This window comes from Dermacentor silvarum, chromosome 1 (assembly GCF_013339745.2).
Source record: "Dermacentor silvarum isolate Dsil-2018 chromosome 1, BIME_Dsil_1.4, whole genome shotgun sequence".
NCBI lineage: Eukaryota > Metazoa > Arthropoda > Arachnida > Ixodida > Ixodidae > Dermacentor > Dermacentor silvarum.
In genome coordinates, this window is record NC_051154.1 from 423152750 (window position 1) to 423172980 (window position 20231).

The 20231-nt window shown below is 43.7% G+C and overlaps 2 protein-coding genes across 4 annotated transcripts in view; one reads left to right on the plus strand and one right to left on the minus strand.

Annotated features, from left to right (window-relative positions):
* The window catches only part of LOC119437635 (60S ribosomal protein L34-like), a 262305-nt gene that overhangs the window by 17665 nt on the left and 224409 nt on the right, over positions 1–20231 (minus strand). The window contains exons 1-3 of one of the 2 annotated variants that reach the window (XM_037704629.2): positions 4104–4144; positions 3911–3984; positions 3618–3711 (exon numbers count right to left, since the gene is read on the minus strand). In XM_037704629.2, the coding sequence (XP_037560557.1) occupies positions 3618–3711; positions 3911–3975 (159 nt within the window). In that variant the 5' untranslated portion in view covers positions 3976–3984; positions 4104–4144. Of the gene's footprint in view, positions 1–3617; positions 3712–3910; positions 3985–4103; positions 4145–20231 lie in introns of those variants that run through there. The other variant, XM_049660752.1, reaches the window with a different exon arrangement.
* Positions 4230–8042, plus strand: LOC119437634 (vesicle transport through interaction with t-SNAREs homolog 1A). Of its 2 annotated transcripts, none has more exons than XM_037704628.2 (7): positions 4230–4359; positions 4443–4501; positions 4564–4674; positions 4776–4859; positions 4949–5033; positions 5115–5185; positions 6697–8042. In XM_037704628.2, exons 1-7 carry the CDS (start codon positions 4266–4268, stop codon positions 6853–6855), a joined length of 663 nt encoding a protein of 220 aa, XP_037560556.1. In that variant the 5' UTR covers positions 4230–4265; the 3' UTR covers positions 6856–8042. The 2 variants fall into 2 exon arrangements, with proteins under 2 accessions (XP_037560556.1, XP_037560555.1); XM_037704627.2 differs by having other exon boundaries at positions 4232–4359; positions 4773–4859.

Here is a 20231-nt window from a genome sequence, read left to right on the forward strand (position 1 = left end):
CGGATATATCGAACCCACATAACGAATTATTGTGAATAATGAACAGCAGTAAAATCTTGAAAATTTTTGTTTAAAATTTATATATATACATATATATATATCAAACTTTTTAGTAAATTCCTTCAGATGCACTAAATCCGGGTTCAAATGTATGTATGTGGCCCATATACACCCATGCGAGAATTTAGAACTATCGGCACTCCTACAGACTTGCTGTGCCATCTAGTTTCTTGTCTAAGAAGCAAACTGTAGTTTCCGGAGTAAGTACTTTTTTTTCTTCAGAGCAGCCGAGTTAAACAACAGTACAAAGAGCAGTTTGCAAAGATGGTGGACACTATGGTCGCCGGGCCTTTGCACAAATGTCATTTTTCACACAATTCTGTTACATCCTCAAGTGATTGTTTGGATAACAGACCAACTCTGACAAAACCACAGCAATAGCAGCTATGCAGCTGTCGCTAGCCTTGCACCGGGATTCATCAGCTCAACCAAGGTCAAGATTGTTTGGCTAATCCAAATCAGACGCACGAATGCTGATGACAAACTTAAATGAAAAGTAATAAACGTAGATGCAGTTGGACTCTATAGCTGGCAGAATGCAAGAACTTAGCTATCCATCTTGTATTCCCTTCCCTCTTGGCCACTGGCTCACAGACATTGCCTTCATCAGTCACTCGCTACGACAGACGAGATGGACAGGAGGTATGCAGTGTGCTCAATCTGCAAGGAGACAGCATGGCTGGGGCAGCTGTGCCATAGTGCACCACTTTCACACTGTCAGAAACATGAGTGCCCAAGACATCTTGCAAAAATTATAATACATACTGTTGGACTCGCTAGGTGAACTTGGCAAGTAGTTGATGTGTCAGCTTGGATGCAGCAGTTTCCATGTGGTGCTGTGGGTACTTGTTTACCTAGCAGAATGCCTTTGTACGATATCAGGCTTGGTCAAACTGTGTCATGGCAAACTACCCTATCTTTATGCGTATATGCCATGCCTCTAATTACAACACCCTTGAAATGACAAAAAAAAAAATGCTTATAACCTGTGGAATTAACTGCATATAGCAACGAAAGTAGTTACGAAAATTTTTAGCAGATGGAGAACATTGCCTTGAGGTATAGATTCACAGTACGTGCACCATGAAACACCACATCAAAGCGAAATTCGCATATAATCTAGTACACTCTCACTTTACTGCTAAGTTTTTTTTATGTAGGTTATACGCAAAAAAATATGGTATAAACCAAAAGTATAGTGATCAAGCATCAGTGCCGGACAAGGTAAAAATGGCACATATTTGTTGTGAATGTAGCGGACATCTCCAGCCCATCACTAAACTATTGTACTATATACTAAACACATGCAATGTGGGCTCTGCTGTGCTTGTTGAAGACCAGAACACTTGATTAAAGAACAGCTGTGGGCAACTGGGCTCGCTTCCCGACAGTCGGGACATTTTGACACTGTGGTTGCATAATCCACATGGAGTTCCATGCTTTACTGCAGCAGAAACACTGTTCCAAAAACCAGGGGAAGTCTGCTTGCTTTTATAACTAAGCATACTATCTGAGAACTTTGATGCATGCAATTCATTTTAATTTCTTATCTGTTCGAGGGTACAAATATGCTGTTTAGAGGATAACACATAGCTTCAGCCGCTGTTCGTGGCCTAGTGGTCACGGCGGCGTGCTGCTAAGCACCGCGACTGCAACGGCCATATTTCAATGGGGGCGAAATGCAGAAACGCCTGTGCACCGTGTACTGGGTGCACGTTAGGGTTCAAGTGGCTCACAAGGATTGATGCATTAGCAAATTAGTCCTTATTGCCCATCCGATTGATGCGAGGTGCACTGCTCATCATCCGAGTACAAGGGGGTCAACACAGGCACAATGTTTACAAATGTGACTGCTTTGTTTTAACTTGTGCATGCGCACTTAGATGCATAGTCGACAAACAAAGCCCCAGTCAAACAATTTAGGTCAAAGCACTTCTAAAAGACGGTAGAAAACCTGACAATACCCGCCGTGGTGGTGTAGGGTCTTTGGTGTTGCGCTGCTAAGCCCAAGGGCGTGATATTGTATCTCGGCCGTAGCGGCCACATTTCGATGGGAACGAAATGCAAAAATGCCCTTGTACTGTGCATTGGGTGCACATAAAAGAGCCCCAGGTGATCAAAATTAATCTGGAGTCCTCCACTACGGCATGCCTCAATCATTGTGGTTATGGCACGTAAAACCCCAGAATGCAATAGAAAACCTGACATTTATGGCACAAAATCATGCCTAGCAATATGGCGGAAACAGTAGACACTAGCCTCCTCATGGATAACATGAAGTGCAAATTCTCTAGAATTGAACAGGGGCAGATGCACGAGCAGTATCAGATCCCAGATTTAAATACTGACACAACAACACCCAACCAGTTGTTCCCACTACAGCAATAAAAATACCGGCATACGGATGCCTTACGATAGCACCCAAGATTTGGGTGTCCTGGAGACAACACCGAAATGTACTAAATAATGACGCATTCTTCTTTCAGGAGTTTTACGTGCCAAAACCAGTTCTGATTATGAGGCACGCCACAGTGGAGGGCTCCGGATTAATTTTGACCACCTGGGGTTCTTTAACGTGCACAACGCAAGCACATGGGCGTTTTTGCATTTCACCTCCATCGAAATGCGGCCGGGATTCGATTGTTTACACTTAGTGCTTGTGCGAATTCTGTCAGAACCCACACATGCAAGCCCAGAAATTTCCTGCAAGTTGCCAGCAAATGTATTTTGTCTGATTCTTCTGGCATAGCCCTACTAATAAATAATGCCCATTCATATAAGCTCCTTGTCACAAAGAATGAACTAGCATCTATTTTACATGTGCTTTCAGCTACAACAAACAATTCAATGCATCAATGTATTGTCAGCATCATTATGGCTGCCACTGGCATTGCATTAAGGTGTCCTCGATGTCAGCAGCAAGCCACCTGTAACCCTGATGGTGAATGTAAATCCCCCCCCCCCCCAACTGCTACACTTCATGAGACCATTACAGCTTAAATGTGCACACCATAAAAGAAGGTAACTTGCCACTGGCTGTAATAGTCACTGAGCTGAAACACACTTTGCATTCACATGCAAAATGACAGCCTGCATCCAACACAGACCAGACGTTTAAGATAGCTCAATTTTTTATTTGACTTATTTTGAGGAGACTACAGAAGCAGAAGTGTTGTGTAAGGACAAACAGGTTGAGGTCTTGCCCTGTTCATCCTTCTAATAGTATGCAACAGCCTTCAACTATGGCTGTAACAATGACAGCCGAAGTTGTAGCTTACCCGCCACGCAACGAAACGTTTAGGTGATGGGAAAAATCGATACTGGGCATTACGCTAGCACGCGCTGCCCATGAACTTGGGCGATCTTGAAGCATCGCGACGTGTAATCAAAGCTTCTGTCGCCCACAGAACTTTCTGCCTGCAAGATGTCGATCTTGTAGGCAGTAATGGGTGACTGCGGCAATATTTATGTCGTCCATCAGCGAAACTCTACAGCCATTTAGCGCTGCAAAGCATTAGGATGGACACCGGTGACAAAGGGCACAAAATGCTACTTACGCCACGCAGCTTTAGCTTGCAATCACCACACTTCGGGACGCTCCCTGGTTTCTTCAGGTAAAGATACACCAACTTGCCGCCGGGAGTCTTGGAGCTGCAAATACCGGCATGGTGTCAGATCGCCATGCACACCAAGTACAAACGTTACATAGCAGTCGTCGTCTCCATATTTTCCCTCGTATATGAAGTTTACCAAGCTTTATCTATTCGAGGACCAAAATCTAGTGACTTATATTCTTAATCGTAACTTGTTAATATTATTGCAGTCCAAGGAAATCAATGCACACACTTACATTCTCCGTCGGTTGGAGTTGGTGTTGTACGACAGGCGCCGTCGGAGGGTTAAACGCTGCGCCATCGCTTATTTCTGCAAAGAATAAATTTATGAATGCTTTAGGTAAACAATCGTGACAAAATCAAGCTATTACTGCTTCCTCCAGGACCCGATTACATGGATTCTAAACACGAGCACACAACCGCACATACCTCGCCGAAATCGACAATGGCTGAAAAGGAAGAACAGGTGGAAGCGGAAGCCAGTCGACCCATCATGCATCTCGCCATGACCATTGCTATGACGTAGCGGAAGTTGTGTGAGCTGCTAGATGTCGTCACTACTGACGTCAAATCATTCTTGGCATTCTGAAAATGGCGACGCTTATGGAAACGTTTGAGCAGCAGTATGCAGCGTTAACAGCTGATATTACGTCGAAATCAAGCCGAATACCAAATCTGCCTCCAGGTAGGTGCTGCCAGATCTTCTAGCAACTGCATTATTGGCGCGAATAGTGTGGTCATTTAGTCGAACCGCTTCATGTATTGCAGATGAGAAAGCTGCCATGGTCACCGAAGTTGAGAGACATCTGGAAGAAGCTAATGAGCTTGTAAGTTCTCGTAGATGTTTTCATTACCGTCAGAACCTTGCCATTTCTTTTTCTGCTGGCAGCTTGAGCAGATGGAGCTCGAAGTTCGTACGTTGTCTGTCGCCGCCCGACCAAAGTACCAAAACAGGGTCAAGAGTTATCAGGCGGAGCTCTCACGATTGCGGAAAGAATTTGTAAGCATTCCCTACGTATTTTAATGCTCCAGACTCTAAGGACAGCTATGTCTATTTTTTCGTCAACGCGCTGATTCTGATTTCTCATTTATTTTCAGCAGAGAGCGAGGATAGCCTTTTGCGACGAACTGAAGTCGCGAGAGGAGCTTTTGTCAAATGACGACAACTACGGCGGCGACGATCAGGTGACTTTCTTTTTAAAATTTTTGTTTACGTACGTGCTTTTCTTTGAAGGCTAATCACGCTAACACAGTCCCCTTTCTGCACAAATTAGAAACAACGGCTTCTGGATAACACGGAAAGGATGGAGCGATCAACGAAGCTCCTGAAAGGGGGCTACAAGCTGGCGCTCGAAACAGGTACGACAGAGAAAGTTCTCTCGCGGAGCTCTTTGCGAGATCTTTAATTATAGTAACGCTTTATCTGCCTTTGCTTTGCAGAGAAAGTCGGAGCTGCTATATTGACAGATCTAAGTGCACAGCGAGAGACGATAACCAGAGCACGGGAAAAGGTATTGTCCTTACTGCCACATTGTGTTGTAAATTGACGTCCTTTGAAGTCGCAAGGAGGGGGCAAAAACTACGCACTCAGCGTTTCAATGGGTCTCGAGCGCATGACTATTATCCTTTTCTGTTTCGCGCTGACATACATTCAAAACGCAGCACCAACTTGCCCAAACAACCACCTTCCTGAACTCTAAGCTTCAGCATGTGTGCTTCTCATGGACTTGCTCATGATCAGATTTGTTTTTTATATAGCCGAGTTTCATCATATTGTAATATCGACTTTTGTTAGTTCACACTATAGATTAATTCTACCGCGTTTAGAAAGTACTACCACTCTTTTTCTGTGATGAAAATAGCTTGTTATTTCAAATTTCCGTGTCTTCAATATCGGATAACTTGCGCACGCGCGGATTACCACCACCAAGCGTACAACCACCACTGGTAGTGCCAAACGTGCTGAGGGTGCTCAACAGAGTGCAGTAAACATTTTTGAGCTGCTTAATAACCACAAGCTGTTTCTGGAACAGTGGTTTTTCACGGTGCTTTCCAACATCTGCCAAGACTGAGCCAGTTCTATGAAGCAGACATGAAAGCTGATTCCACCATAGAAATGCTAGCCAGTGACGAATAAAGGCATTATAAATTTTATCAGTGCCCCGACAAAGTTAGGGCTCCTGGCTGACAGCAGATAGCTCTGGGGGCTGCAGCTTACTGCAGTTGAAGAGCAAGCAGGAGTTTTTGCTGAAAAGCTGGCAGAGTTTGTTACTGTAATGGTCGTAAACTATTGTAAATGATGCCACTGTAGGCTGAAGTGTGACAGCACATGTGTACTGGGGAAGTATCAAGAAAAGAAGAGACGATTAATATATGAGAGCTTTTGCATAGAAAAAGAAGTTAACTGTGCAAGCACCCCTATGATATGTAAAAAAAAGAAAAATGAATACCCAAGCCAGGGGGGGGGGGGGGGGGGAGGAGGTTGCGTGGGACAGTTCCACAATGGGTAATGATCAGTGGTGTCTTGTGTATTGGTTTTCTTGCAGCTGTTTTAGTTTGCTCGAACGTTGGTGCCCTTTTAGACTTAATTGATGTCCAGTGCCCATCCTGTTTCTTTGTGTGCCTTGTCCCATCCATTTAGTGCTGCAAGATGTTTGACTATGGAAGCAGACAACACTTTGCCTCTTTAAACAATTTTTGAGTACATTGTCAAAACCATCCAGAAATGTCTAAGCATGATGGTCTTGCAAGGTCAGTTTTGCAAGAATGCGTAGAGGCCACTCTAACGAGGTGTTGCTAGCTAGTGAATGTTCAATTAAATAAAACTTCAGAACATGTCCTTTATTTCAAACTCTGCTTAAATCAGACCAAATCTGCATCTTCCACTGAGTTCAAATTGGTTAATTTTTTCCACTGAATTCAAATTGGTCAATTTTTTGGCCTGTGTTCAAGGTTCTGCATTAGCTAACCTGTTTATTGTCTTTCCTCATTGCCCACCCCTTGTTTTGCTCTTCTGGTGCAGGTTAAGGAGACAGACTATGACATCGGCAAGAGTTCCCATGTGCTAAGTGGGATGATGCGTCGAGCTATGCAGAACAGGGCCATCCTCTATCTGGTTGCGGCGCTAGTACTAGTCACCATAGTTTTTGGCATTTATTACACCGTTAGGAGACACGTGTGACTGTCCGCCAGTTCATCTGGTGTCCTTTCTATGGTTCCAGTGTGCATGCTTACCAGACAAGGTCCAAGTGTGAGCTAATTGTAAGCTTGTGCTACGTGTAAGTAATATGGCATTGCTATTCAAGATTGCCTGCCTCTTCTGCTGCTTTAGAAAGAGAAGCCTTTTATTTTTCATTCAGAGAGGCTGGAAAGGAGTTTTTTAATCGCTGCAGGTCAGTCTTAGCAGTGTACTGAGGACAGATTATCATGTGTGGGCATAAAATCTTGTTTCAGGTGCCTGCTGTGCAGGCATTTTATTTTTCTCAAGTTGTGACTTGAATGTTGCTGGCTCTATTTTGGAGAAAATTCAGAGCCAGCTAAGTGTCTGACAGTACACATATTTTCTTTTTAGCCTGTGGAATGTTGTGCAGTGCTTTGATTCCTTGTATATACATTGTAATTTATTAAAAGCTCAAACTGTGTTCACTTTGACTAATGAGTCTGAACAGAGTTGTTCAATGGAGCCATATACTCTCCATAGAGCAACATTGATCACTTGTGGTAGGTTCTGCTAACCAATAAGAGGCAGCTTTTATTATTATTTTAATCTGGCGAGAGCACACCTCGTTGATTCAATGCAAAACTGTATAGTATGTCATCGTTGGATATGGGTTCTCGTGCCCCACGAGCGGGACATGCCATCTTTCATTGTGTCAACTGAACTGGTGCATTATCAATCACAATAACTAAAAGCTGTGCCAAATTGTGTAGTAAATTTCTCCACTAATCTGTGAATATCTTTAGTAGTGTGAATCAGCTTCAACCACTTCATGGTTATTTGAGGTAGGCCTTTTTTTAGCCTGTCTTTCAAGTAATGGCCTGGCTTTACGATGGCCTGCTACCACAAAATGTGTCTAAAATGTTCATACTCTATCTTTGTTCTTACCAAGAAACACAACACCTGCCTCACATGAAACATACCTTAAGCATTCTGTATTGACTCCATACTGTGTTTCCATGAGAAGCACATTGAGTCAAAGTGTAATGAGCATTTCAGTCTGCGTTGTCATATGTGGCCATTTCTTGCATGTGCAGCATTGTTGGAAAGTGTTAACCTTTCTGCATTTTATTATAGAAGAAGCACAATATTGTTTGTGTAGGTGGCTTACATTGACTCTGCAGACCGTGATAAAGTGATGTTACCCTTCAGTAAGACTTGACATATTTTTATTTCAGTTGCAAACCACTGGCATATTAAGTTCACAATCATTCCAGCTCAGTGCTTTGCAACTTTTTTTTTTTTTTTTTTTGCGAACAGTGGTGTAAGCATAGCTCCAGCTTTTTCAATGTTTTTAAGAATATGTTTTGCACCAGCTTGAAGGACGCTGCTACCTGGAATATTTTTTGTGTGGTGGACTGCTGTTACAGGTACAGGGCTGGGCATAGCTCATACTGAGTGGGTTGTTTCTTTGTGAGCCCAGAACCACGACTGATGTTGGCGAAGGCATACAGCTACATAAACAAACTTCTATGACAGTGGAAAAGCTTGTTAAGTAAAACACTTTGATTGCATCAGTGCTTTGTTTCAACAAGTAATGAGCGTGGCTTCCTGTTTGGCCACCTGAATCAAAGCCAACATACGGTTCAATTGTATTAGGGAACACAATCAAAATTTTTAATGTGGGCAGACGTTTCGATATATATTTAGACATCTGGTGGTTCAGCAGCTTGTGTTGCTTGACATCTCTGTAATATGGAAGAATAAAACTTCCTGAAATTTGTGCTTATTGGGCTTTTTGCAGCTTCACATGTGTGCTGTCATAGCATGGCAGTATTCTAATAGGCCTACACATATGCATAAGGCAAGCACTTTCATTCTAATGATCCTTGCATAATTATGCTGCCATGCCCAAGACTAACTGTCACATTGTGTTGTGACTTGCACTCCTATGTTAAGAAATTACTCTTGCTTGTCGGAAACATTGAAACAAAGTGGGGATATACGTTCCTGAGCTCTTAAAACAGTTTCAGCAAATTGTGGATGAACCAAAGAATTTAAGTAGCAAAGACTGATTTGTATTAGTGCAATGAGGGGAAGCCACACACTCTTGACAGGAAGTTGTCATGCTTGAATTGTGTTAGTGCCATAAAAAATGTAACTGGCCTCAAATTAAAGACAGACGACCTTGAAAATGTGTTATTGAATTTGATGATATGGTGTCTGAAAAACCCAAGAGATCATGCCACTTGTGATGCAACAGTAATAAAAAAGCTCCTTAAAATGGAGCATGTTATCATTAGAACACTTCATAAACTGACAACCTAAAAGCACATAAATTTGACCATTAGAGATTTCACTATAGTGGCAGAACCTAGAGCATTAAGGAACCACTTCAGACTTAAACGAACCCTGCAATGTACCCAAGAAAGCTTGTCAGGTGGCACCGATAGCATCGTCGCGAAGCAGTGATTTTGTACATTGCATACGACATTGATCTCCAGCACTATGACCACTGGTTAAAAATATTGCGAGTAATGGAAAAAACAATTGTGACATGTTTTAGATCCATATTAATTATTGCCTACTTATCCTGATAGCCATGCAAATGATGCGGAGATTTTGTGCTATGTGGGCGACATTGATCTGCAGCACTATGATCACTGGTGATCATGTGCAACTTATGTTCACACAATATTGAGAGTACTGTGAAAATACTACAATATGACATTTTAGAGCCATTTTAAATGTTGCGATACCTGCATGGGGGAAGGTATCGTAACCACGGAAACAATGCCATCAGCAAGCTGGGCAGGCTTGGAAACTTCCACTGTGTAACATTAGTGCCCTGCTGCTACTATTAGGCAGCAGGCCAATGTGGCATCCAAAGTCATGAAAGGAGTTGAAGCCAATTTATTGTGCTTGTATTCAGAAGTTTTTGTGACTGATAACATTGGCTTTGTGTGCATTAATTATCGTAATTCCCTTTGCTCTTATTTCTTTGACATGCTAAGAATACATCTAATGCAAAAAAGGTGGCCTTAAAAAAGCGTTGCAGGGCCCATTCAAAGTGTGTAACTGCTATAAGCACATGATTTTTTGACAAGTGTGCAGCATCGCGGAAAAATGGTGAGGAAGAACATGCAAAGAATATGGTAATAATGTCTCCATTGTTGTATAAACAATAAATTATTCTTTTGGGACAATGAAGAAAACATTATGCTTGTGAAGTCCGGTGTGTCAGCTAACACCTAAAAAAATGCAAGGAGCAACCCTTTTGGCTATGCTGCAAACATTTTCAGATATCAGTTTCTTAAACAGAGACGCTCACAGCACACTAAATCTGCTTATCTGCCTTCAAATTTGATCTTGTGGTCATCATGGAAACATGATTGCCTAAAGATATACTTGTTGCCAAGGTAACACTCTCAAACTGCACTTTTTGCAAAGACCAAACAAGGTGGTTGCAGAATGGCCCCTTTGATCAACAGAAAAATATGTTTCACTGTACTTACTGATGTCAAAAGTGCCAAGGCTGTTTTGCAAAGCTCAGATTTTGCATCACTACGGTTGTACCCTTGGCTGCATATACTGACGTTTTGCACGCAGTCGTAGTACCTTGGCAGGTTCTCTGTACTATAACATACAATGCAATTTGGAAGATAGCGGTACAATACTGCTAGGAGATTTTAATATCCCCAGGCATAAACTGGCACACTATGGAACATTGCTTCTCCATATGCTATATTTTACGCAGTGCTCCAGTTTTGACCTTATCAGTTTGTTAAAGATCCTACACTTGTTAAGGGACGCACAAACAGTGCACTTTACCTGATGTCCCTTAGTGACTGTTCTCTTCCAGAGAAAACTAAGATAGTAGAGGCGATATAGTATGACCATATGGCGACTATATTCCGAAGTAAAAATTGATGCCAGCCTAAAATATATATATATATATATGATGATGGTATACCTTTATTGAAAATGGGGATGGTCTGGAGGACCATACAGCGGAGTTGAGTAAACAGGAGGAAATAGAGAAAGGGGAAGATTACAAGCAATGGTCAATCCCACCCTTGTGTGCATAGTCCCAGAGGGGCAGCAGCTTGGCACAAGGCTCAACTGTTGGTGTTTTCAATTCTTTGAAAGTTGTAATGCGTGGCTTGAGCTATTAGTGCATGATATTGTTTTAGCTGGGGCATTCCAACAGCATATCATTAGTCGTTGGTTGAGGGCCTGTGCGACACGTTGAGCAGGTGACTGCAAGCAGCATACGAAAAGCCTTGCACGAGCAAAGATACTGCTCCAGGAGAGCAAGCCCAGTCCCTACTACGGCCCCTACTGCTCCCCTGAAAAAATCAGTGATGTTAATTAGTGGCACAAGCGTCAAGTGACACTCTTGTTTCTTGCGCAGCACTTTTGGATCACCTGGTGAGACGACTAGGACGAAATTTAAAAAAACAGAAAATGGTACAGTACACAATTCATGGGTTTCATTATAGATATATCAGAGCATAAGTACTAGTTGAGTTACTAAAGTGCCTGGAATAATTAGAATTAGCTGAGACAAAATTCAAACTGAATCATAAGAAATTGAAAAAAAAAAAAATAGTAGAGTACAAAATTCATGGATTTCATTACAGATGTATCAGATCATAAGTTTAGTTACAAGCTGAGTTACTGAAGTGTCTGGAATAATTAGAATTAATTCGAAATCACTGATGACCGCACACCAACGCCTAGGTGCTAGTGTGACTAAGAGAGACCCAAGTCAAAGGTAAGGGTCGCCTACTGTTTTTTTTTTAATTTTTTATTTTTATTTTTTTTTTTTTTTTTTTTTTTTTTTTTTTTGAAGGTAGAGCGCCGCGCTCAAAAGCTTGTCCGACGTACCACGCCCGTGCGAGGGGAGTTGTGTTACGCCAACGAGGAATCTACCGACTGCAGTTGTGCAGCAGCATCGTACTCCCGCGAATTCTTGGCTTCACAGTTGACATCCATGCTGAAGTTGTCTGGTTCCTCGCTGTCATAGTCCCAGGGGTTATAGTTAGGGACTTCATTGCAAAGATTCTACTAGGGCAACATGTCCTCTGTCAGAGCATATCCAGTGCGTGCCTTTTGCACTAGACTTCGGTGCCATGTGGTAGGTTTGGCAGCAGCGGGTAATTTTTGGCTCAAATGCGTGTGTGTGTGCTGGTTCTCCCACACAGAACACAATTAACATTTGAGTATGATTACGCTTTTGAGTATGATTCATCACAACGAGATTAGCTGTTGTCAAATGCTGAACTTCATTTAACTATATCGCGCGAGAAGACTATAATATGGTCGCACGTCGTCCTGAAGGGAACATCGCATTAGAAGACGCTTGCACAGGAGAGTGCTTCTTCCGGCATCGCTGATTCATGCCGTTTAAAGGCGCTAAAATGACGAGAAATGCGGGAGGCAGTACGTAGCCGACGGATTTTTCGGACTCAAGAATTCGGACTTGCTGGATATTCCGGACTTCATAATAAGCTGTCAGGGTTTCCGTAGAGCTAATGCATTTTCGATATCAATTTTTCGGGCGAATTTAGGCCCGAAATTTTGATTTTCTGGGCTTAATCACTCCTTCCGGGCCACGCTAGAACTCTAACTACTCTGGAGACCGCCATTATTATTTTTCTGCTGCCTTGGCCAGGCTTGGCTTCCAGTGGCCCACTCTATTGCCTTCAAGATTGTAATGCGCACACTCAGTGCGCGTCATTTTCTGGTCTCGAAGGCCATGTCCGCTCTTCGCTGTCAAAATGCTCTAGGTAGGACTTTAGTGTTCTAGAACCCAATATTCTAGTACACTGTAGTAGGACGGCACTTTTTACAGCGAAGCTACGAAGCTGTATGTGGCTAGCCGATTCGTGCGTCCGTCCGTCTGTCACCTCTACGCCGAAAACTCCTCCGGCGCAACCCTGTGCGCATCTGCAGAAAAAAAAAAAAAAAAAAAGAGAGAAAGAGAGGCGCGCGACATATTCTGAATTACGTTTCGAACGTAAAAGCAACATTTTCTCCAATATCCAGAGTTGCGAGACAACGGCGCGCCACACTCTCGGAGGTCATGCAGCATGAAGGAAGGAAAAACTTTCCTTGTTGTACATGCAAACTTGGAACACTTCGGGGAAAGCTTTGCGCTTCAAGCAACTTTAATACTCGTCTAATCTTTCTTTCCCCGAGTATCATTACGGCGCTGTTGCCGTCATGCAATCCTTAATTTTTCTTCCACATCACCTCCGAGATTCGCAATTTGAATCAGTTTGATTTAGGTAGGCAGTCATGCCTCCACCCAACAGTACAGCCAGACCAAGCCTTCGTTTATTCGCACATGGTGACATGGTTTTTTCCATGGAGGAAAGGAAAAAATCGAGCCCCTCGGCTTCCCTTCTTCTCTCGTCTATATATATTGTCACGTGCCTTGAAAGGGAACTGGCGACGTTTATTGAGGGCAGCTGGCTCCTGAACACGGTGCTCCTGAAAGAATCACTTGCAGCACGAGTAGTTGCTCTCGACAAATTAGCACGAGTTAAGTCGTAGGCTCGATTTGAGCGGTGAATGAAATTTTATGCGTAAGTGTCAAATGACCCATTGAACGAAATGCAGCTCTACTAACGTGATACCTGGGGAGGTGCGAAGCACCCCGTAAACGCGGCCTCCCGTTAAGACGACAGAAGAGAAGTGAAATTCTACGCTGGAATAATGAGCGGCAACGTAGCCAGATGTGGAAGACGACGATCGACGAAAGCGGGAGCAGTGGCACGATCGCGTGCCGAGCGCGAGCACGAGCCGCTTGCTTCAATGCAGCCAGCTGTGGAAGATGACAACGAACGCGGGAGCAGTGGCGCGTGCCGAGCGCGAGCACGAGCCGCTTGCTTTACCGTGACGACGACGACAGGAGACGCCGACAGCCCGAGCGCATAAGGTGCTTCGTAACCTAATACATAAAATTGTCGCTTCATGTTACGTTCCGAACTTCATTGTATTATGCACAAACAATTGAAATCCGGCCGGTGGTTCCGAGAAGGCAGCGCCAGAGCTATCGGCGGGTAGCCATCTTCTATTCCTTTTGGGACGGGTCAGTATAAGGCTATTCAAAATATTCAGTTTTCTTCGGCATAATAATGCATTTTTTAATGCGCACACGTCACTTTGATGTGGTAAGTTTCCGTGGTTTTGTGACAGACAGGCGAAGTGGGCTATTTTGACCAATAGCGGCGGGCTAATGGCAAAAAAAGCGTAGAATGTGAAATAATTTATTTTCTTATGGTCGGCCTATTCGTGTATAAGCAGTGTGTACACCTCATTTTGAGATAGGGTGTTCTCTGGGCTTTCGTGACTTCGCGGGACGAACAAGCGAAGTGGGTGTGGCCTGAACATTTGCGACCAACCACTGAGCGTTTACGTCAGAAATGGAATAAAAACAATTGGAATAGCTTTACGTTATAGTGACCCCGGCTGACCAGAAGATCTCGCAAAGTGCTCGCAAAGTGCAATAAACTCTAACTCAAGTCGAGTACATACGAACACTTTTACTGTGAATGGTGCAGTAATGAAGCGAGAAAGGAAAGTGTGGTTGCTTGTAGCAACGCTCGCGGCCACCATGCAGCAGTTTTTCATTCCGTGCAACAGTAGGGGTACATGTTCGCCTTTGGGAGCCACTCCGTGTTCGCGAGCATGTTCCCGTTGGCGTGACTTTCTGCCTTGTGTTCAGTCCTGTCACAAGCGCGAGATGCCTCCGGAGTTGACATGGGGTACGCTGGCTTCTGAGACTGCGGTTCGTGGACCAAAAGCAGAATGGTAGTCCCCACGGGTGGCTCGGTTCTCGGATCTAGGCGAGATCTCGGTTGTCTAGAGCGTATCTCAGTTTAGAAACCCGAGAACGGCGCCTTTCGGTGAGCATCTTTTGGCGAGCGCGGGACAGTGTGCTTAGCAGGCGAGCACGCCGGTGCTTCAAAACGATTTTCCGGGCCTCGAAGTCCTCAGCCTCCTGCTGCATCACATGCGCAGCATGATTCAAAGTCTAAGCCATACTTGATGCTTCCAACATTGCCTCTTGAATCTCAGGGTTATTTTCGGGCTCTCCAGCAGCGACAGCCTCTTGAGCTGAGATCAGTCTCTGTCTAACCTTCGTAAACATTACATGGAGTATAGGGGCCAGTGCAAATTCGTACCTGGCCACGGGCGTCATCCGGGACTTCCATCTGCGCCTGGGGTTCCGTGGGCTCCGGCCGACCATTGATTAGCTCTTGAAGAAGATCCCAATGCTTGCTGACAATTGCCCGTCAACGAACGAGTCCACGCATAGGCCTGCAGCTCAAGTGAAGCCACTCGTACAGCTGGCCGTTGTTGTTGTTGTTGCCTCAAAACATGGCTCGTACCCACGAGGGGGATTGGCCACACTGGCTGTTGCTTGCTTGCTTGCTTGCTTGCTTGCTTGCTTGCTTGCTTGCTTGCTTGCTTGCTTGCTTGCTTGCTTGCTTGCTTGATCCTCATCCGTGGCGCTTACCCACTACGGGGGATTGGCCAAGAAGCCGGCGGTTAAAGGTTAAACGGAAGGGGGAGATGGAGGAAAAAAAAAAAAAAACTAGACGGAAAACTAAATCAGGGTGAAGTATAGTGTTTATGATAATTTGGAAAGAGATTTACAGGGCAGAGACAGAATTAAAATCATTGTAATTGTATAAAAACAGCAGAAAAATTTTGGTGGTATTAGAATAATTTCGAAACACCAATTAGCGATTTAATGAGTTATCCAATTATTTATTTCGAGAATTAACTGGGTAGTCTTTTTGTGTCACAGATATAGTCACAGAGGGCCACGCAGATGTTCCTGTGGCTAAAGCCCATTGAAGAAGCCCCGAAGGAGAGGATATTTTCAGTAGTTAGTGAAATACCCAATTTACGGAATGAAAATTCAAATTTCTTCCTCTCATTCCTAAAGCGATGACAAAATAATAGAAAGTGGTCAATGTTTTCGGGTTCCTGGCAGGTAGGACACAGAGGGGACGGTGCCAGACCGGACCTGTGTAGGTAAATATTTAATGGTGGGATTCGGCAGCGTAATTTTGTTATGGAGATCTCTAATTTACGTGTGGGGCACCATTTATTGTCCCACGAAAAGGACAAATGATTAAATTCCGACATTTGGATTTTCAGTGTTGTAGAATCTTGTAATAGGGAAAATTTTCTAAACCTAGCCGCAGTGACATAAGCCGAACTAGGCATGACAGACATAACTGGTCCATCAAGAGATATCCGCGCAAGTGTGTCAGCCATTTCATTTAAGAATATACCACGATGGCCTGGAACCCATACCAATCGTACCAGACTTAAGTTAGGAGGGGTTAACAATTTAAATGTATTGGTTACAGTAGTGTCTGCAGATGAAGTGAGCGATGTACATACTGACAGTGAATCAGTCACTATAACCACTGTTGAGTAATTTGAAGGAAGTTTCCGCAGAGCTAAGATAATCGCTGCTAGTTCAGCCAAAAATATGGGTGTGAAATCCGGAAGGCGTACTGCATAAGACCAGGATAGTGATTCGGAGAAAATACCCACACCCGCTTTCTCTTCATTCATTGACGCGTCAGTCGCGATCACGTGATCTATTCCTAGTTGCGTTAAATGATCTTGTAACATGCCGTTTAAGTATGTAGTGGGCAGGAGTTTGGCATTCGATGGAAATATATCGTCAAATTCAATCATTATATTAGGTAAGGGTTTGTCTGAGCAAGCGATCTCACGTATATTAACATTTAATGGATCGAGCTCAGCTTGTACAAACAAAACTTGAGGTCGAAGTAGGCGGGACCAATGCTCTTCGAAAAATGCCCTCATTTCCCTAATAAATACAAATTGTGATCTTCTCAAAGAAGATGCATAAATGTTTAAATATGTTTTTACCGTTAGAATGCGGAATCTGCAGGGAAGTGTAGGCAGTCGTGCTTCTTGATATAAAACATTGTTGGCTACAAATTTTGGCAAACCGAGACAATTCCGAATCGCCCCCCGCTCTAGAAGAACCAGGGGGCTAATTTTGTACGCTGGCCCACCAGAGAATACCACGCATCCAAATTCCAATATCGGACGAACATACATACGATAAATCATCATTAAAGTGTCTCTGCGTAGCCCAGAGCGATGTCGGCCAACTTTTCTTATCATGCCAACCGCGCGTGTCGCCCTAGATTTAACATGATTGATGTGATTTCGCCAGCTCAGGTTTGTGTCGTATATTACACCGAGATATTTGATAAAGTCAACTTGCGGAATAATTTCCTGATGATATTGGAGAGAGATATTAATTGGTACATTCAATGGAAACACAATCAAAGCGCTTTTGTTAACATTGAGCGACATTCGAATATTCGCAAACCAGGCTTCAAGTGTTCCCAAGTATGACTGTAGTGTACTCTGTAATGAGTGAATATCACTCGCAGACGCAAAGAATGCTATGTCATCTCCATAGACATATACTTGTACACTACCGCACAATGGGATTGAACTTAGTAAAATGTTAAACAAAATAGGAGAAAGGACAGATCCCTGGGGAACTCCTCTTGTTTGACTATATTTTTGTGTCACCAAGCCATCACGCTCAAAACAACAAAATTTTCTATCCTTTAAAAATTCATGCATCCAATTGATAATATATTGAGGGAAATCCATGCTATATTTTAAAGCGTTTAGGAGTATGACATGTTCTGCACTATCGTAGGCTTGAGCTAAATCAAGGGTCACTAAAGCTGCATACTGCCGCCTGTGCCGTGCAAGCTTAATGCGTTCCTCTAAATCGACATGGGCGCACCATATCGAACATCCGGGTCTAAATCCAATCTGACATGGGCTCAATAATGTATTATCCGTTAAAAATTTCATAATACGAATGTGTAATACCCTTTCTATTAATTTCACAACATTTGAGGTTAATGCGATTGGTCTGATATTATCTGGGTCCAATCCTGCTCCTTGGTTTTTGAGCAGGGGGATTATTTTTGCGAGTTTCCAGTCAGGAGGAATCCATGCGTTCATGAGGGAGTAGTTAACGATATTGGAGAGGTCTCGTGGGGAGAGGTCAAACAATATTTTTAACATGCCTGATGTAATGCGATCTGGACCTGGAGCTGTGCCAGGGAGCAGCCGAATAACGTGCTGAAGTTCTTCCATTGATACCTCTATAAAGTCATCCCCTGATAGAACCCCTACGAAGTTTACTTGCAGCTGAGTTGTAAAACGCTCTTCTAAGGCTTTTGCGATCTTATTTAATGATTCTAATAATTCTTCTGGTGGCAAAACCACTGAATCAATATTTATGGGCACTGGAAAGGCCTTACGAGAGCGAAGAAACCTAAATAATGCTTTTTTATTATCACTTTTCGATAAAAAGTTGTACCGTTTTTCATCATAATTATCTTTCGCTAAGGAAACTGTTCTTTTAAACGTAGCAGCAGCATATTTATAATTACTCCAATTAGTAGGGCACTGATTGGAAATAAGTTTCTTCCATGCAGCTTTTCTGCGTCGATAATCTCGTGCGCAATCACTATTCCACCATGGACAATCAATGCGCTCTTTTGTTGATGATACTACAAATTCTGATTTTTTAATAGTACCCTTCAAAATTGCACTAAGACTCATCGCTTTAATATCTGTTTCCATATCTGTTCTAGAAGACAAGGTTGACTGTAAATTGTTTTTAAATTTTGAATAGTCCACGAAAGTATGCGTATGTTTATTTAAAGAAATGAGGGGGTTGTTAATTTCAATGACAATCGGGCGGTGGTCACTACTAGTGGCGGCATCCACCACAGTCCAAGAAGAAATGGAAATGCCTGAGCTAGAAAATGTCAAATCTAGGACAGATCGCGACTGCGAACGCACGAAAGTGGCAACTTTAGCATTTAAACATGTGAAATTTTTAACATTAGCCCAATCCCATAAACGTTTTCCAGATGAGTCTGTGCGGAAGCCCCATGACACATGATGTGAGTTGAAGTCACCCGCAAGCAATATGTTCTTTTTGCAGTATGTTACTGCGACATCAAGTGGGCGTACGTTTTGCACTCCAGCGGGAAAGTAGGAGTTAATTATAGAGAGCGGGGCGCAACCCGGAATAGTTATTTCTAATATTAAGATTTCACATTCGGATGATAGGGTATGATGCGAAATTTTTGCTTTATGACAGAATTTAGACGAAATGAAAAAAGCTAATCCGCCACCTCGTGAAGGCCTATTCAATCGAAAACACTTGTAATTGTTTAATTGTGCAACTGGCTGTTGCACAATGAGCACTGCGCGGCGTCTTCTTCTTTCATCGGTGCGTACCGCTTCACAACATCATACGTGCTGGCGCCGATTAAAATGCATGTACGCGTTCAAATTGAACTTTCGACGAAAAACAATAAATGAGAATTATCTGACACATGATTACGCCAGAGTACGACTACCCATTACTCCGTATACGCGCAGCGGGAAAGAGGTAAATCACTACGGATCCATGGATTGCTCACGATGTAGTCGTGTATTGTAAAGCCCATACGATTTCTAGTCCATCTTGAAAAATTAGCGTTGGAATCAAGAGCAAGCAGTGGATACCTTCAAAATGGTCCTTCTTCTCCGACTAGTTTGCTCACTATAAACAGACGACGCTTGCACTGCGCCCAGCCATTTGTTGACTCAAGCAAGCCTCAAGGCCCGCCATTCGTCGTTCTCTCCGCCCTGCGATGGAGTGAACGACGTCACTGACGGTATGCCCGCAGTCCGCCGTTGTTCGCTGGCGTTCGATGTCTCGAGTTTGCTCGGCGGCGTGGTTAGCAGCATTCGCCCGCCATTGCCGCTTGCGATTCTTCGGAATTAAATTGCTTCAAATATAAATCTGGCATTACGTTAGACAATGAATGGCTCATACCCCCTTAAGCAATGGCTCATACCCCCGAAAACGCGGTCTCCCCATGACGAAGACAGAGGAGAAGTGAAATTCTGCGCTGGAATGATGAGCGGCAACGCAGCCAGCTGTGGAATACGACGACGACGAACGCGGGAGCGCTCCGCACGCGTGCCGCTTGCTTATCGTGACCACGACAGGAGACGCCGACAGCCCGAGCGATACTTCGCACCTAAAAGTTAGGAGAGAGCATGACGTCACGCAACTGCAGCCTTGCCAAGCGAACGCTCCGCGATGCCAGCCCCTTTTGCGCCTTTGCCATTGCTTAGTGTCGGCCCAACACGTGACCTCTTGGGCCGAGATCATGGAGGAAGGGCCGAGACGTTTGGTTCCCGGTGGTGTTTTAATCAATGCGTACTTGTTCAGGGGCCCTACCGCAGCGCTGCATGTTTCAATGGGACATACTTGCCCAGGTTAAACTCGCGTGCTC

What these genes read in the sequence shown, in the direction of transcription:
- LOC119437634 (XM_037704627.2), top strand. Translation starts at nt 4,266, where the DNA reads ATGGCGACGCTTATGGAAACGTTTGAGCAGCAGTATGCAGCGTTAACA. An exon ending in CAAGCTGGCGCTCGAAACAG is followed by an intron (nt 5,034 to 5,114) that starts GTACGACAGAGA and finishes TTTGCTTTGCAG; the next exon opens with AGAAAGTCGGAGCTGCTATA. An exon ending in TAACCAGAGCACGGGAAAAG is followed by an intron (nt 5,186 to 6,696) that starts GTATTGTCCTTA and finishes CTTCTGGTGCAG; the next exon opens with GTTAAGGAGACAGACTATGA.